Here is a 17,744-nt window from a genome sequence, read left to right on the forward strand (position 1 = left end):
CTTATGGCCCATTGTTGCCATTTTTGGCCCATTTTTAGGGTTTTTTTTCAATTTTACTCACGCAGAAATCAATTCAAACCAAGAACCGTGTACGTTTTTGAAAAGAACGCAAAAAAATGAATAAAAAATGTTCAGTGAAACTTTTCCCTACGTTGCCAAATTTTCGAGAAAAATCGTCCCTAAGAGCCAATAATGGCAAAAATTCGAAAAATTGCCACGCTTAAGGTTCAAGAAAGTGGAGTACAACTTTTATATTGACGCACGTAACAGCTCTTACCTATATATACAACATATCAAAAAATTATAGTTGTACCTGGATTCCCACGATGTGAAAATTGACCGGGATGTCGATTTTAGCGGCCTTTCTCTACTTGAAGGTAGCTCTTTTGAATGTTTCTCGACCTTAGTCACCCTCTATGGGTGAGTACTATATGTATTTTTCTACGTCCTTTTCATATCTGGCCATAAAAATGGCTTCATGTGAATTTTAAGAGGCGTAACGGTCCATTGTTGCCAATTTTCACCATTTTTTAGGGGTTTTTTCAAGTTTACATGTGTAAAACTTAATTTAATCTAATAACCGTGTACATTTTCGGAAAGAACGTAAAAAAATACATAAATTGTGATTTGTAACTTTTCCCTACGTTGCCAAGTTATCGAGAAAAATCGTCCTGAAGCGCCAAAAATGCCAAAAATTGGATTAATCATCACGTCGAGGGTTCTAGAAAGTGAATTATGACTTTCATGCGGATCGTGGGACACTTTCCCCACGCAGTTTCTGTTGTTTGGTATATTTGGCCTGTAGCAAGCATCTTGAGAACCAAGGATTATCCCGAGGTTACAGGAATAAAGAGGTGAGCTGGAGTGAAGGATACGGTAAAACCACCTTGAGGGTCCGTTTTGTCACGTTCATCTGAGCCATTACATGTTCCGTGAGACGCACTGCAATTTTCCATTTCCGATACGTTATTTGTAGTGAAATAAAACTAAATATTCACTTCCTGGAATCTTGGACGTGATGATTAATCCAATTTTTGGCATTTATGGCGCTTCAGGACGATTTTTCTCGATAACTTGGCAACGTAGGGAAAAGTTACAAATCTCAATTTTTGTATTTTTTTACGTTCTTTCCGAAAATGTACACGGTTTTTAGATTAAATTAAGTTTTACACATGTAAACTTGAAAAAACCCCTAAAAAATGGTGAAAATTGGCAACAATGGACCGTTACGCCTTTTAAAATTCACATGAAGCCATTTTTATGGCCAGATATGAAAGGGACGTAGAAAAATACGTATAGTACTCACCCATAGAGGGTGACTAAGGTCGAGAAACATTCAAAAGAGCTACCTTCAAGTAGAGAAAGGCCGCTAAAATCGACATCCCGGTCAATTTTCACATCGTGGGAATCCAGGTACAACTATAATTTTTTGATATGTTGTATATATAGGTAAGAGCTGTTACGTGCGTCAATATAGAAGTTGTACTCCACTTTCTTGAACCTTAAGCGTGGCAATTTTTCGAATTTTTGCCATTATTGGCTCTTAGGGACGAATTTTCTCGAAAATTTGGCAACGTAGGGAAAAGTTTCACTGAACATTTTTTATTCATTTTTTTGCGTTCTTTTCAAAAACGTACACGGTTCTTGGTTTGAATTGATTTCTGCGTGAGTAAAATTGAAAAAAAACCCTAAAAATGGGCCAAAAATGGCAACAATGGGCCATAAGGCCCCTTAAAATTTATCGGAGGCCTATGAAAAGGCCAGAAACGGAAAGTACGCAAAAAAATACGTAGGAATCATCTGCTGAAAGAGTTATAACAGTCGAAAAAGTCGACGAAAATAACTATTTTTCGATGCCGAGGTTCTGGGTTTGAGGCGTTGTTGCACCTTTGCATGGGCTCCGTTCGGTGTAATATTTGGCATAAAGTCTACCTAGAACTAGTACTTTGAAAATATGAAACATTCAGCAAAATCCAGGTGGGGCCGGAAAAGGCCCAAAACGATACTCCTCCTTTTCCTGCACCCTCGGTAGAGCGATTCTTATGTAATTTGAGCTGCTAAATCCGAACATGACCTCGGTTTTTTTTTATCACCCTCTATTCTGGGAAGGCCGATTTTTCTGAGCCTAAAATCGTGTTAAAGCTTTCCTGGACTCAAAGTCAGGGTTGCCAGCAACCGGGAACAGTCAGGGGAAAAAAGTCAACCGGGAAAAGTCAGGGAAAGTCAGGGAATTTCGGTGTTGGTCAGAGATTTTTCTGATTTTTCGTGGAATTAGGCGCGGGCGGTCTCGGGCTCGCGTTGCGGGATCAACTGACTACTGCGTTCGATTGCGGAGGATGGTGGCGCTCTCGCTCGGCTTCGCGAGGAACTACCGGCATTCCGACATTCCGACCATCGCGTCGCGTCGGACCTGCACGCGCGTGTGAGGGTGTGTGTGTGCGCGTGTGTTTACGTTTGTTCACATAACCTCTCCATTGCAGTTTTTCAGGATCTCTATCAACAATTTATTTTTTTGTAAGAAAGTCACTTAGTCATTTTACTTAAAATTTTTGTTAACAATATTATTAAATTATAAAGCACATTCAGTAAAATTGTCTTCATGCCACTAGCATTTCTTTGCCTTGAGAGGGATGGAATTGTCAAAGGAAATTCTGAATCACTGATTCTGAAAAGTGTCCTTCCCGCACCTTAATCCTTCATTGCTGCTCGTGATAATTGGAAAACATCTTCTGAAACCTCAAGGTCCAATCTTAATCGCCAAAAATATTTTTTGAAATACACCCTAACCAAGCAGTTTTCTGTACCTAGCCCTTGCGTTGCAAATGTGCATGTTAACTAACTGCTGAAAATTTAAATAGTCGAAAAAAGCTCTCATTTTCACTTTAACAGACTGCGTCAGATCCATACTTAAAAGTCAGGAAAAAATATTGGAAAGTCAGGGAAAAGTCAGGGAATGGAAACAAATAATTTGGCTGGCAACCCTGCAAAGTGTATTTAAATACATTTTAAAAATGGGTCTGATGTCTGATACATCGATGTATTGTGACCTGCTGAATCCGAGTATGACTTTAGATTTCTCCTTTCACCCATCGTTTTCCCGGAAAAGTTGCTTTTCCTCAGAAAACGTATTTTTAAGGTATTTTCGCAATAATTTTCCCGTTCAAAGGAGTTTTAGAAATTTACTGAGATTCTGTTCAGGTTTTTTCTGCTGTATTAGAAGCCACCGAACCTAAATTGGACCTTCACTAATCTCTGACAGACAAACCCCCGTTTCCTAGGAGGTCTGATTTTTCCAGGCCACAAGCTTTTCCGGACTGTTCCTACTTCCAGGAAAATCAGAAAAATTTTCCACGTGTGTGATACATCGATTCTTATGTATTTTTGAGCTGAAATCCCGAATATGGCCTCAGAAATTTGTCATCTCCCTCCATTTTTGAGAGCTTTTCTCAGTTTTGGAGGAAACCGTTGAAATCATCGTGCTTTTCGCGAAAGTTTACATAGCAATCAGTATTTCAATTCCTAACTCCTGACACATGCTAGAGCTTCACTGTCTTCCAATGTTACCTTCCTGTTGGACTCAGAAATCACTTTAATTTTGCGTTCAGCCTGATCATTAACAACTTTAGGACTTAACTACTTTTCTTACCTCAAATTAATCGGAAGTAAATGACCATGGGGCTGGGTGAAAGTCTGAAAATGAAAACGGCAAATTCATGATGTTGAAAAGAAGGCTATGATGTTGGTCGTGGAGAGGTCTGGCATTACTGGGCATTCTTTAGCGAAGGTACACATTGAGGCGGATATCTGTTAAATTAGAGCCCTGAAAAATGACCTAGAGGTCATTGCAGACTTCCAGAGTTCTCTGTTTATTTGTAACTTCGAGAAAGGATGCAAACTTTTCATCTTTTAGAGTTTTTTTTTTAGTTTAGGGGTATCTTTCAGAGAAAACCAGTGAAACCATTGTGTCTCATGCGAAGTTTTACAAAAGAATCAGTACTTAAATCGCCAATTCCTGATACAAACAAGAGCTCCATTTTCATGATCTCGTACAAGGCACAGTCAAAGTCAACAAAACCATACAGAAATAAAAAAAAAAGTCTAATAAACATTTTGAGGCTCTAAACTTTCAAGTAAACTGTTGAATATTTGATTTAGTGGATTAACTTTGAATTGGTTTCTTTTTGACTTGACTTACCTACATATAGCCAATATTTAACTATGAAAATTTCTCTTTTCATGTATTTATACATTCCAACGGTTTTTTAACGTTATAGTATAACCAGGTCTATTCATAATAATGCGTTGTAACAGACGCAAACTTTTGAGCATGCGTAAGTTTGGTGCTTGTGTACAGTATGTCGCTTAATTAGTGCAAAGGACGCACATTAGGGGTGATCGAAATTCCCGACTTGAGCGCTATACAATCCGAATAGAGAAAAAAGGTGGCCAAATTGCATGTAGATTACGGGAAAAATTGTCCGCAGCCGTAATTCCAACGGGAACATGGCGCTCAAGCCCTTCGAATATTTGCATCGTTAAAATGCCTAAAAAATCAGGTTTTTTCTCATTCGGGTCGGTGGAAGTGCCCTCAAACACGCAATTGCAGCATCAAGGAAATGTTTTCCTACGTAATTTTTCACGAGGAATCGATTTTACTGGTTTTTAAAACGATATATCGTTGTATTTAATCGATATATTGATTTTTCACCCGATTTCTGAGAAAAATTTGGTAATTTTTAACATTAACTGCATCAAATTCTATTAATTAGTGATACAAAGGCAAAAAATTTAATGCATAAGTAAACTACTTGCCTTTTGGCATCAAATGACTTGAGAAAAAAATCCTGGCTCCATAGGACAACATTTTCATCGAAAACATGAGGTTCGAACTTCCAAAATCTCAAATTTTCGTTTTTACCGTGTTTTTTTTCTAAGATAATTTCTGGATGATAGAAAAGACACAACTGACACGTACCGTACGTGTTTTCGTAGATAATTTGAGTCAAGGAATCGATTTTTGTGGTTGAAAAATTAAGATATCGATTTAAAATATCGTTTCTTGCGATACTTCGTCCGAAAAATCGATTTTTTTGTGTATATCCCAAGAAATTTTGAGTCATCCATGCGAGCCTTTGATAAATCGACATTTGGACTTCAAAAATAGATTCCTCGTAAAAAAAATACAAAGAGTACCTACCGTGGTTACACCTGATCAAAGTACGTAGAAATGTTGACAATTAAGGTACAATTCATACTAGTTTTCAAACTGAATTCGCTGATGGGTCATTCCACGCGAAATCATCCAGCGACTCTAGCTTGACCGACCCTGACTTTTTTTTATAATTAGGTTACTTCTTAAGCTATCCAAATGGATGCACACATTGGATTTAGAGTCCAGACTCTTGAAAACATTGACAAGAAAAAGGACTCTTGATTCAATCAGATTCTGCAATTCAATCAGATTCCGCAATTCAATCAGGAAATCCGCTCAAATTAAGAGGCTTGGTTCTCGATTTAAGCTTAAATCTGCTGGAATCAAGAGTCCTTTTTCTTGTCAATGTTTTCAAGAGTCTGGACTCTAGATCCAATGTGTTTTTTTTCCAGTGCAATAACCATTTTTAAACTTTTTTTGACCATCCTGGTATCCATGGCGGTCTTGTAGAGTTGTGTTGAGGTTCTCAGGTGAACTTCGATAAAATCGGCCTTCACAGAAACGGGCATATCTCCAGTTCTGTTTGACTTACAGAATTGAAACAAGGCTGACGAAATACTTCTTTTAATGATCTATCTTTTAACAAGGCGCTGAAATTTCTGTATCATCAAGGGAAATGAAGTTATTTTAGGACTGAATTGAGATGTATTTGGACTAAAAAACAGCAAAAACTCCTATTTTGAGGATTTTTTTTTTTAAACTTTTATGAATTGTACCTTAGTTGTCAAAATTTCTACGTATTTTAAGCAGGTGTAACCCCGTTCTCCCTTGTATATTTTCACGAGGAATCTATTTTTGAAGTCAAAATGTCGATTTATCAAAGGCTCGCATGGATGAATCAAAATTTCTTGGGATATACACAAAAAAATCGATTTTTTCGGACGAAGTATCGCAAGAAACGATATTTTAAATCGATATCTTAATTTTTCAACCACAAAAATCGATTCCTTGACTCAAATTATCTACGAAAACACGTATGGTACGTGTCAGTTGTGTCTTTTCTATCATCCAGAAATTATCTTAGAAAAAAAACACGGTAAAAACGAAAATTTGAGATTTTGGAAGTTCGAACCTCATGTTTTCGATGAAAATGTTGTCCTATGGAGCCAGGATTTTTTCCTCAAGTCATTTGATGCCAAAAGGCAACTCACCCTCACTAGATACCCGGCGTCAGATTCCGAAAAAAATGTTTTTTTCGACTGATGAGCCATGAAACGCGATCGCTGCGACGCGACGCCGAGAATCCCGGCATTCCGGCCATCATCTAGTACCCAAACTGAAGAATTACGCTGCTTTGAGGGTAAGTGACTTGTGTATAAAAGTTTATGTGAGCACTAGTTTACTTATGCATTAAAACTTTTGCCTTTGTATCACTAATTAATAGAATTTGATGCAGTTAATGTTAAAAATTACCAAATTTTTCTCAGAAATCAGGTGAAAAATCAATATATCGATTAAATACAACGATATATCGTTTTAAAAACCAGTAAAATCGATTCCTCGTGAAAAAATACGTAGGTAAACATTTCCTTGATGCTGCAATTGCGTGTTTGAGGGCACTTCCACCGACCCGAATGAGAAAAAACCTGATTTTTTAGGCATTTTAACGATGCAAATATTCGAAGGGCTTGAGCGCCATGTTCCCGTTGGAATTACGGCTGCGGACAATTTTTCCCGTAATCTACATACAATTTGGCCACCTTTTTTCTCTATTCGGATTGTATAGCGCTCAAGTCGGGAATTTCGATCACCCCTAACGCACATACATTGCACTATGAATCGTACATTGAAAATAGAAGTATATCTTTCAAAGATGCATTTTTTAACAATTTTCGTTCAAACCGCGACTCCATAGCTCTATCTACAGTTTTAGACTTTTCCACATGTTCAAAGCCTTATCAGATGTTGGCAGCCATTCCACATTTTTGGAATGTTTCCATATTTTTAGGACGTTTCGTCCCCCCCCCCCCCCCCCCACACCCACACACTGAACTATGAAACCACCTGGAAGGTGTAGGAAGTCAATAAAAACTTGACCTCGAGAGCTTTATTTGCTCCGATTACACGTGTGCATCATGAAACGCAGGTTTTATTTGCTTTCGGATCAACTCAATACCATATGCACTAAAACGCGTAAAACTTTTTATTCCGAGCGTAAAATTTTTTTAGCAAGCCAAAAAAAGGAAGAAAAAGAAAGAAAAAAGAAAAAAGCCATCACTTTTGAAATTAAGGGGCAATTCGTCAAAAGCCAACCGGAAAAATGTGGAAAGCCGGCGGCCGGGCGCGTGAGAATGTGGAAGCTTGGAAGATTCTGCACCGCTGTGCTAGTTGTGGCACAATAGTCTCAGAAGTGTTGGACTAAACAGCCTTAATAAGTGACTTCATCGGCGCTCCAACACATAGCGACGATATTTTACTCCATGGGTTGGAAGCTACCATCCACATCAGGTCATTTGTAAGTCCTTCTTTTTTCAGGATTTACTTTTCGCTCCAAAGTTTGCAAGAATTCCATCGTCTATCTGCCCAGTGAGCCCCGATTTAGTCCCGAAAAATTATGAACGCGTCAAAGAAAAATACGAAATCTTATGATCCCTCCATGTTGTCTTGACCAAACAACAACAATAACACGCTTTTTCTGTCATAAAAGCTGATGCTGAGGTCTCACTGCCATGAAGCATTTATTTATTTGTGAGAATTATCAAAAGATAGACCCATAATTTGGGCTGTGGTACATGTCAAGAGTCTTCTCCACTCCAAATATTCTCTTTACAAAATTCATTCCCGCTGTGCAGCCATTATTAAGATGTCGTCGTCTGTAGTCTTATTGTTGAAATTTTGTGTCTGTCGGGTAGATATAGATGACATAGGTTAAAAGGCGGAACGATATTGGTTGGCTACGTCTTACCGCTTCTTTATCGAGCCTTTGGCAGATGGAATGGACAACATACTATTGGAAACTTAGGAGGTGTCTTTAGCTTGTCGTGAGTTCCACCCGACGTAGGCATGACAAAGCAGGGATAAGACATAGCCGACCAATCACGCTCCGCCTTTTAACCTATGTCGTATATGTCTACCTGACAAGTACAAAATTTCAACAATCGGGCTGCTGGTTGGCATGCTGGCTTTTCACGTTTTGTCCTGTCTTAAGTCTAGTATTAATAATTGAAATGTACCTCCAGCCAATCTTTGTTGATTTTACTATGGTGCCCAAAATCCTGTTACAACACTAATTAAGTCAACCAGGCTCAATTTCAATTTAAATGCATCGTGGGTTAATTAAAACTTTTCTAATTCTATGTATTAAATTTTTGCTAGTGGATCATTTTCCAAATTCAAAACCGCCCTCTCAGTTCACTTTTCAAACCAAAGAGGAAATAACTGCTGCAAAACTTCAAATGAAAGAAGCTAAGAAACTTTCTAAATTGCTCAGCAAAAAAGAAGTCGATGAAGTGGTCCTGTTCAGCAAAAAAAGGTGATTTCCTCATATTTTTAAATAGCCACAATGCAATGAAATATTGCAACTGTATATGGGGACTTATCTGTAACAATAGCGGATGTCGAGTTTTCACATTGTGAGAAAATCGCGTTTGAAGATTTCGAAGCTTTGCACTTAGAGAACACCCGTAGAACCGAGAGGATTTTTATGAAGATTATCATGAAGAGCAACCCTTCCTGTAAGAAGCACACGTTTTCCGATCCATGTAAGTGAAAAATTGAAGGAGTAACAGCGATTTGAAAAAAATGTGACATCCGCTGTTTGTATTGAAAACGTTTTTTTAAGCATGAAACAAAATTCTCAGGAGGGTTAAGGCTGGTGAAATGATTGAAATGAACCAAAAGTAAGTCAATGGTGAGTCATTTAATACAATTGAACAAAAAACCAGACCGTTTGTAACTTCTAGAACAAAAATAAGGAACAAATTATATAATCAGTTAAAAAATCAACAATTTTATTCTGGCGAAACAGTCCCGATACGTTGGTATAATTTGAGTGTCAGCTATAGCCCATGGTCGGTGCACGGGCAATTATCGCAAGTGGATTTGAATCTCTACCATGTCCTGCCGCGCCGGCAGGGGAGAACACTGGATTCTCACATCTGCTGTTTTTAGAAATAACATGGTTTTCAGAGTTCATATCTCGCCGAAAAATTGTCCTGGAAGTCTGAAACTTCGCACTGGCATTCTTGAGGGTTCCAGAATTCGAAAATACCGTTTGCCCTAAAAATGGCGGATGTCAGCGACCGCTGTTGTTACATATAAGTCCTCATATTGACAAGTATATTAATGCATCAAAATTTATATGTTATGTGTGAAAAAATGTTTCTGTCAAGCTTCTTAAAATGAGATGAACTCCCTTCTTGAGTTTCATTCTACTGAAGTGCATTTCAAACTTTCCTTCATTGAGAGAATGTTCAAGACAGGGTAGTCAAATTTTGCAAGACGTACTGAACTCAAAAATTCGATAAATCTGTCGACAACTGTTTTCTCAGTGTTGCTACTGTATGCTTGTCAATCCTGGATAGAAGGCGTAGGTGGGGAGAGCACATTAAATCCAAGATCAAACAACTTAAGACGCAAGAGGATGTACTGGTTGTCGGGGCGTAGCTCTAAGCTTTCCCTTGATACCAAGATTCTCCTGTACAAGTGTATTTTAAGGCCCGTTTAGGGTTATGCTTGCATGTTTTGGGGATGTGCTGCAGATACCAACATCAAACGGATCCAGACGTTCCAGAATGTAACTCTGAGACAGATGGTCAATGCCGAGTGGTATATCTAAAATTCTGATATCCACAAGGACTTAGGCATTGTGTCAGTGAAGAGCTACATTCAGGAACTGACGGAAAATTATGAACGTCGCTTGGGATTTCATCCTAATGTTGAGGCTATTTCCCTCCTTGTCAAGTCAAATGTAATTCGCAGGCTCAAAAGGCGAAAACCTTTTGACTTGGTAACTGATTTTATTGATGATTAATTTTGCTTATCTTCCACTCTAAGGGCTAGTAACTCGTATGAGTGAAATTAAAAGACATTTTCTGTATATGCGTGGTCTAATTTTTAACTTATCTTTTGTATGTACAGTTTTCTTATGTCTCAATAAAAATTTGCCTATTTTTAAGTAACTAGGCAATTGTCTTTGTAGATACTTAACCCTTTTCTTAAGTTTAATCCAAGTTTTCATATTCTCATCTATTCTCATCTTTTTCATCTTCATTCATTTATCATAGTTAACTATCTTATAAGATATTTACGTTCCATATTTGTAAATTAAAAGTGCTAAATTTGTTTGTACAATGATGTGCTAATAAATATTAAAAGAAAAAAGAAAAAAACTTTATGCTTGTATGGGTGATTTCATGATAAGAGGAATAGTAATGTGGCTGTGGGTTATAAACGACTTAGGGCAAAACAATTGAAAACCAAGTTGATAAATCAATAGGAATGATATCCCTGAACTTATTCATGCTAAAAAGTATGATAAATTATTGTTGTATTTAATAATACGAGACTTTCAAGGCCGAAAATGTCTGATCAGTTACGCATTGCCAACCCTGATTCTGAAGCAAAAGAGCAATTTGCGGTAGTAAATCAACACTGATCATTGATTCTTTGGCAATATTTGCCGCAAGGAGACTCTAATGTTCAAGAAAATTGCCATTTTGAACTAAAATTTTATATTTTTATGCAAGAAAAGTCATTAGAAAAACTAATGCCACATTTGGCAATGTATTTTTGCAGTTGTACTAAGTGCAGTGTTTATCTAGCCAGATGGAACCATGCAGAAGTTTCAAAACTGTCATTAAATTGTTCGCTGAAATCTTTTTACCAAACCATTACTAATAAGTCAGCTTTTTCTACAATGAAAACTTTAATTTCTATGAAAACCAGAGATTTTTAGGCCTGTAACACTAATTACACACTACACAAAATCTTCAATTTAATATTATCAAACTAACAGGAAGTCCCCAAAGTTTAGAAAACTTTCAAGGCAGCATTTATTTCACCTCATATTTCAAGAGTTGGCAAGTCTCATCTGTTGAATGAGTCAGTTAAGCTCGGGAGGGATTTGCCTGCAAATAGTCAGATCTTACAGTTTTCGGTACGAGAAGAACGATGGGCTTGTTTAAATTTCACGAAAAATTGTCTCCGCGGAGGTATAACGCTTCCTTTTTAGGGGTCCTCGAAAACGTGTTTGAACCGACCGCCGTGAATCTCCGCATCTCCGCGTCATAAACGGGAAGATGGCGGCGACGAAACCAACCTGTTTACTACCGCCACGCCGCCGTTGTTGACATCACGATTTCTCGTTTGAGGTTAAGTAAGTTCTGTGTGAATGTTTCATATCCTACATACACCTGTATCGCATTCTGATTGAAAAGCTTAGAGAACTGAGAACAATGGATATGAATCTCAAACATAGAAACCGACATAACCTCCAATTGACCAACAAAAACATACCTGCAACGCGTCGCCGCGCCGACGTGTACTCTTCCGCTACGCATTCCGCCGCCATATTGATCGTGACGTGTACATGCGGAACCTACGAGCGCGCAGTTCAAACGCCGTTTTACGCCACCCTAATTTTTGGCACTTTCGAATAAACTTTGCTACCGTTTGCAGTCATCAAAAAAATTTAGGAAAAAAACTGTAAGCTTCGGTCACTTACTACTTTCGAATGACACAATAAAAAAAAATGACTTAACTGACTCATTATCTTTTATTTCACATTTTCAAGTGTCGGTTTCGTAACAGACACAATTTGGTAGTGCTGCCATGTTTGCGTGGATCTCCAGCAGTCCTGCAGAAGGAGCTGATACCTGTGATTCAATGGCTTGTTTATCAATCACTATAATATTGAACTGAATCAAATTAATTCGTGCCAAAGCTGGAGGAAGGAAGGACCTTTAAAATGAAGCAATAAAATTTGTTTAAAATTGGTGCCCTTTTATTTTTAAGGTGTTGCACACTTAAGTTAGTCCTGTTATTGTGAAATCACCCTCATACTGTTTATTTTTCAGCTATCTATAATCAAACTTTATTAGCGATGTAAAGAATATCCTTTATTTATTTTCCCTTTTACCCAGGCATACAAAGGAAATAAGAGGAGAGGCCTTCTCTGCTTCAACTGTAGCTTTTCGTGAAAAGTTTGCCAGACCTACTGCCGAAGTTATTTATCCAAATGTTTATGACTCATTGGCAAAAGCAAAGCAAAGTTCAGGTTGGTAATTTTTTTTTTCCCCCTGCTTATGTACTATTCATTTTTAATTTCAATTCATTCTTTTGTCCTCTTACAGGGATCACCCTGAGAGTGAGTTTCCCAATTTTATACAACCCAAACACTAAAAAATTAATCAAGCTGGCCACAAAATACCTATAGCGTAAATTCATAGCTTTTAAGCATGTTCTTGCTATTGAAAATCCATTAATACATTTGCCAGAGAAGTGAGAACTTAAACTCTTTGAGGCTACCCATTACTCTAGGGGATTGCACTGAAGTTTTCCAATTTTGTCGTCATAAGTGAAAAGTGTTTTTACATTGCACTGCTTGCACTACAACTTTGTGTGATTTTAGATGTGCACCATTGCATTATATGCTTTCATTCAAGAGATAATGGTATTCTAACGGAGTCAAGTCTTCCAAATACAATTGATGTGATAAGAACTCTCTTTAATTTAGGAGCCAACAGGACTAACAGCCCTGTTACACATCGTTCGTAGGAACATGCAAAGCACTGTATTTTAGAGAAAATTGCCTTCCAAGTGGCATCGTAGCACTTATTTCACACCAGTAGAGGTGTTCAGAATTGACAGTAGATTATACTGAAAAGTAAAAGCAGTGTTTCATGTAGGCAACGTAATGAAGTAGGGAAGGCTTCAGGACCTCAAATTCAAGATTCTACAAAGCTCATGAGCTTTCCCGTCCCTCTCCTACAGTCCCTGCTTTTGTGTGACCTAAATATCTGAGAAAAATAGCCTAATGTGGGTGGTGGATCATAAATAGATTAGCACATTCGTCTGACTAAGAATAAAGTACCCAATCAGGTAGATTAAAGAAAGAGAACTATAGACCAAATCGCTCTTTTTATCTCTGGACATAAGTGACGAATCTATTCAAACTTAGTTTGATTTGCCTGTTTACTAAAGGGATTGCTTGACTTTATTCAGGTTATGTAGCAGGCAAACAAATGACACTACCTGAAGGAGTCACACGGAAAGATAACAAAACGTATGAAGAAGTTAGTATTCCTGTCTCCGAACCGCCCCCGCTCAATGTTGGCAGTAAACTTGTCTCGATCGCTTCCCTTGATGAAGTAAGAATCTCCTCTGTTCTCATATTTCCTCTTTTTCGTCCTTTTCTCCAACACCTTCTTATGCTAGTGGGGTTGCTAAAGAACCAAGTGTTAAACAAAAAAAGAAAAAAAAATGTGGCAGACCTCTCTTTAAAGCTTTCATCCCTGCAAAAAATGTCCCTTTTCCATGGCAATTCTGTAAGCTGAAAATTTCATCATGCCACAGCTTTTGGAAAAAGTAAGATACCAAAACGCTTTTTTCATGCAGAAAAAATTGAAAAGATTATTTCTTCATACTAATTATCAGTTTATGAGTGCTCCATAAAATTAAACTTGCCTCTTTTTTATATTTTCAATTTTTATAATTTTGCACACTTGTAAACAAATAATGATTCCGTTACTCTTTGTATTTATATTCATTCAATTTTGACTAGAAGGCCTCGATGTTGATACGCAGCCCAGGCGGATAGGCTCAAGTTTCAAGCCAAATTAACCAGTGAAATAGAGGTTGATAACCCCATGACAAATTTAAACAAGGTAGATAAAAATGTGTAGAAGTTAGCCCTGCAGATTCAATCTACTGCCTTATCTAGAACCCCGAGGTATTTCATAATTAGTCTGGTAGCATATGTGCATTTGTCTGCAGTATTGTGAAAAAAGTATGTTCTATACATCAATCTCTTTTTCTTGATAAGTAGAATCAGATTTTCGATGGTGTCAAGTTCAAAAATCAATCCGGCGCCCCCTATTCAAGATCTTTTATTAATAATAATAACAAGTAATGGGTAAAATTTTCTTCTTCCTTCTGAAATCTTTATGCAAACAGTGCTTGCCTTGCTTATCTGGACCACACGCAAGTAATAGTTTAGTACAGTCTCTAGTGTAAAAAAAGATGATTGTCTGCAGTATTGTGAAAAAAGTATGTTCTATACATTAATCTCTTTGTCTTGATCCGTAGAATCAGATTTTCCATGGTGTGAAGTTCAAAAATCAATCCAGTGTTCCCTATACAAGATAATGCCCAAAAGGGGCGCCGGGGAGGGGGGGGGTCGAAAATTTTTGAATTTCCCTAATACCCCGAGTGGGATGTCGTTTCATAGGTAATCTTAGTCGTAGAATCCGAATTTTACATTTAAAAAATCCTCCAACCGAAGGGAGGACCCCAATTCCAAAATGACGGACAAAATGGGCCCCTCAGTGTGAAAATGACAGTAAAACGCTTTATAAACTGTATATGACGTATCCGCTTTCAGGTTTTCTGGGCCGAGAATAACGAATATGAGGTCATAAATTGTTTTAGATCCGTCAGGGAGGCTCAGGGTTCCCCGCAAAATGGCCGCCGGGAGGTTGAAAAATTTTAAATTTCCCTAATACTCTGAGTGGGATGTCTTTTCATAGGTAATTTTAGTTGTAGAGCTCAAATTTCACATTGAAACGATCATCCAGTCGGAGAGGGGGCCCCAAAATCCAACATGGCGGCCAAAATGGGCCTTTGAGGAGGAAAAATGACCATAAGTAGCTTCATCTATATATTCAATATTCTAAGGCTTTTTTTGTCCTCCTTCGGTTTGGACAGTTTGTCCTAATTCGATCTCGGAAACTACTGGACCGATTTTCCTCGGATTTGTCTTAAATGAAAGCTTTTAGGCTGCGAATGTGCAGGCACCCCTCGGTTTTTCGATTTGCGCAACCAATGTTGGAAAATTTATCTCGATTTGATAACGACATATTGGCGGTTTTGCCGCTGAACAGTTTGTCCTAATTCGATCTCGGAAACTACTGGATCGATTTTACTCGGATTTGTCTTAAATGAAAGATCCTAGGCTGTAGATATGCAGGCACCCCTCGGTTTTTCGATTTGCACGACCGACGTTGCAAAATTTACCTCGATTTGATGACGAAATATTTGCGTTTTTGCCGCTCATATGGTTGGGGACTTCCCACCCTCTAATTTTCCGTTTCCCTCTCCACGTAAACCCATCCCTACCTGCTGTTAACGCGTGTGACCCTTCCACTCTGGTATGGGTCCTGTGGCAGTATCCCTCCTTTCCTTATGCCGTCTCACTCGGACCACCTGCTACGCATTTCCTTCGTCGCAATGCTCATAATGAGTTCTCGGTTTGTCCATGTTTCTTGTCAGTGCGTCTAGAGTTTTGCTTTCTTGATTTTGTCGTTAGTTTTTTTTTACATGAAAATTACTTAATTTTGATGTGTGTTTTTCAGGAGATAATTTTCCTTTTTACGGCAGCACAGGTTTTATTAATAATTAACTTTTACAGCGGCTTATGTATTCTTCCAAGGGAATCAGTGATTAATCTTCACCCTTTCGCACCGTTAAATTTTCACAAAGTGTTTTGATTTTCTTTTACTTGAGTGTTTTTTATTTTTCAAGGATGTTTCTTTTTCTAGAAGTAGGTGGTTATCATTATTACTTTCTCATTCTTTGTTTTTGAATTCATCATTTTGCCACCAGAAAGTCCTCTAATTACTTAAAGTAGCAAAATTCGGCTCGCAAAGCGAGCCAACAGTCACTCGCGGAGCGAGTGACTGGGGGTCCATGGGGCTTGCCCATGGCTAGCGGCGCAAGCGAGCGTAGCGAGCTGAAGCGGCTAGTACGCCTTATGTGGCAGATGCCAATAGGTTGCGGATAGGTTGCCTAAGTAGGAAATTTGAAATATGAGATAAGAAATTGTTCCTGGCTCAACGGGGAGATGTAGGAGGGTGAAGAGGAGGCCATAGAGCCTTCCATTCTCCCTTAAGAAGCCTAAAATCCACCTTGATAGGCTTTAAAATTCTGAGCAAGTAATTGAAATGAATGTCAGGACAGACATGGACCAGGAATACTTAGTAGCTGGGATGAGTTTTAGAAGAAAGTAGGGTAAATCGCTAAGGATTAAAGCGTGAGTTGGCAGCCCCCTCCCCTCTCTAGACTTGAAGATTTCAATATGGTTTTGCCCTCTCATTATTTTTATCGGTTATGAATTCCTTTCGACATTCCCATCCACACTCTTTTTTTGCAAACAGATTCCTAAGCTTAAACCTCAAATGGCCACTGCTTTGCTAATGAACAAGATAGAAATTTTTAGACGTTCCTCATTTCTAAAGAATGGGGTCTTCCCGATTATAAGAACTGTGCGATTTTTTGTGAAAGTTTTAGGGTTATAAGAACTAATTTAATATTAGCACAGAAGGAACAAAAGTAACAAGGAATGAAAGGGACCAATTAACATTCATATCCAAAGGAGCCTTTCTAGGATGCTTCTTTAAATAAATGGAATTTTCTTCCTGTAAAATTAAGACTATGCTTTTTGAATTGCTGATAAATGAACTGTTCCAAAATGATGTAGGAAATTATAAATAGGAAATTGTACCCCAAATTCACGGTAAACCATATTTCCTGCTATATCTTCACGCTGAAAAAGTCAAAAGAAAGAGTCGAGATTTTCGGTCCTGGGTTCTGTAAGTTGGTAAAACTACGGAAAGCACATTACATACTTAGTGGCTAACTTTCGGCCTTTTTGTTGTATGATAGAAGCTCGAATCAAAAATAACGGATCCAGATTGCAAGTTTTCCAGGATACGGGTCTTTTGACATTTTTTTTATCGTTTTCAGCTTCTGTTTCAGAATACCATGTGAATGAGCAAAGGGGCGCAAAAAACTTCCTTTTCAAACTAAATATGATGATCCTTAAATGTGATCCTCAAATATGATCCGTTTCAAACTAGATATCGATGCGAAATATTTCATAATGTCAAGGATTATTCTGGAAGTAGGTAACTTTCCGAAAGTATCAATAAAACAGGTGTAGGAGGACAGATCATTCAAAACTAAATTCATATTGAAGAACACTTGCCAAGCAATACTTCAAAGCATTGTATCAACATACAGTTAAGTTTCTAAAAGTACCCAAACCCAAACAATTCCTTTACAGCCAAAAGTGGGTAAATGAAAAAACCACTGCAAAGAACTTAATCAAGTAAAAACTTTCGAATCCTTGGTAAAAGAGGTGTTCAACAGTATCTAAATCCTGAAAAGCTATGCAACTGCGGCCAAGATTGGTCCCAGCTGCTATAATTCGGTAAAACTGCTCAAAGTCCGGTATAGCGATGCCTAGTTTTTGACAATGTTACCGAAGTTTGGCTACCGGGATCGAAAATTTCGGCTCCAGCGGTCGAGCTTCTTGGAGTGTGAATGTTACCAAAAATGTTTTACCGCATGGGCAACTTTCCAGAAATACAACTAA

At 38.0% G+C, this 17,744-nt stretch overlaps 1 protein-coding gene across 8 annotated transcripts in view; it reads left to right on the forward strand.

The window, feature by feature from the left end:
- obe (activating signal cointegrator 1 complex subunit obelus) overlaps positions 1-17,744 on the forward strand; it is a 376,654-nt gene that overhangs the window by 42,875 nt on the left and 316,035 nt on the right. For all 8 annotated transcript variants that reach the window (XR_011899335.1, XR_011899334.1, XR_011899333.1 and 5 more), the window contains 3 exons: positions 8,528-8,684; positions 12,295-12,428; positions 13,376-13,521. Coding sequence is in view for 5 of the 8 variants with exons in the window: in XM_072297278.1 (XP_072153379.1) it covers positions 8,528-8,684; positions 12,295-12,428; positions 13,376-13,521 (437 nt within the window). In the remaining 3 variants the exon portion in view is untranslated. The remainder of the gene's footprint in view (positions 1-8,527; positions 8,685-12,294; positions 12,429-13,375; positions 13,522-17,744) is intronic.

This window comes from Bemisia tabaci, chromosome 2 (genome assembly GCF_918797505.1).
Source record: "Bemisia tabaci chromosome 2, PGI_BMITA_v3".
Taxonomy (NCBI): domain Eukaryota; kingdom Metazoa; phylum Arthropoda; class Insecta; order Hemiptera; family Aleyrodidae; genus Bemisia; species Bemisia tabaci.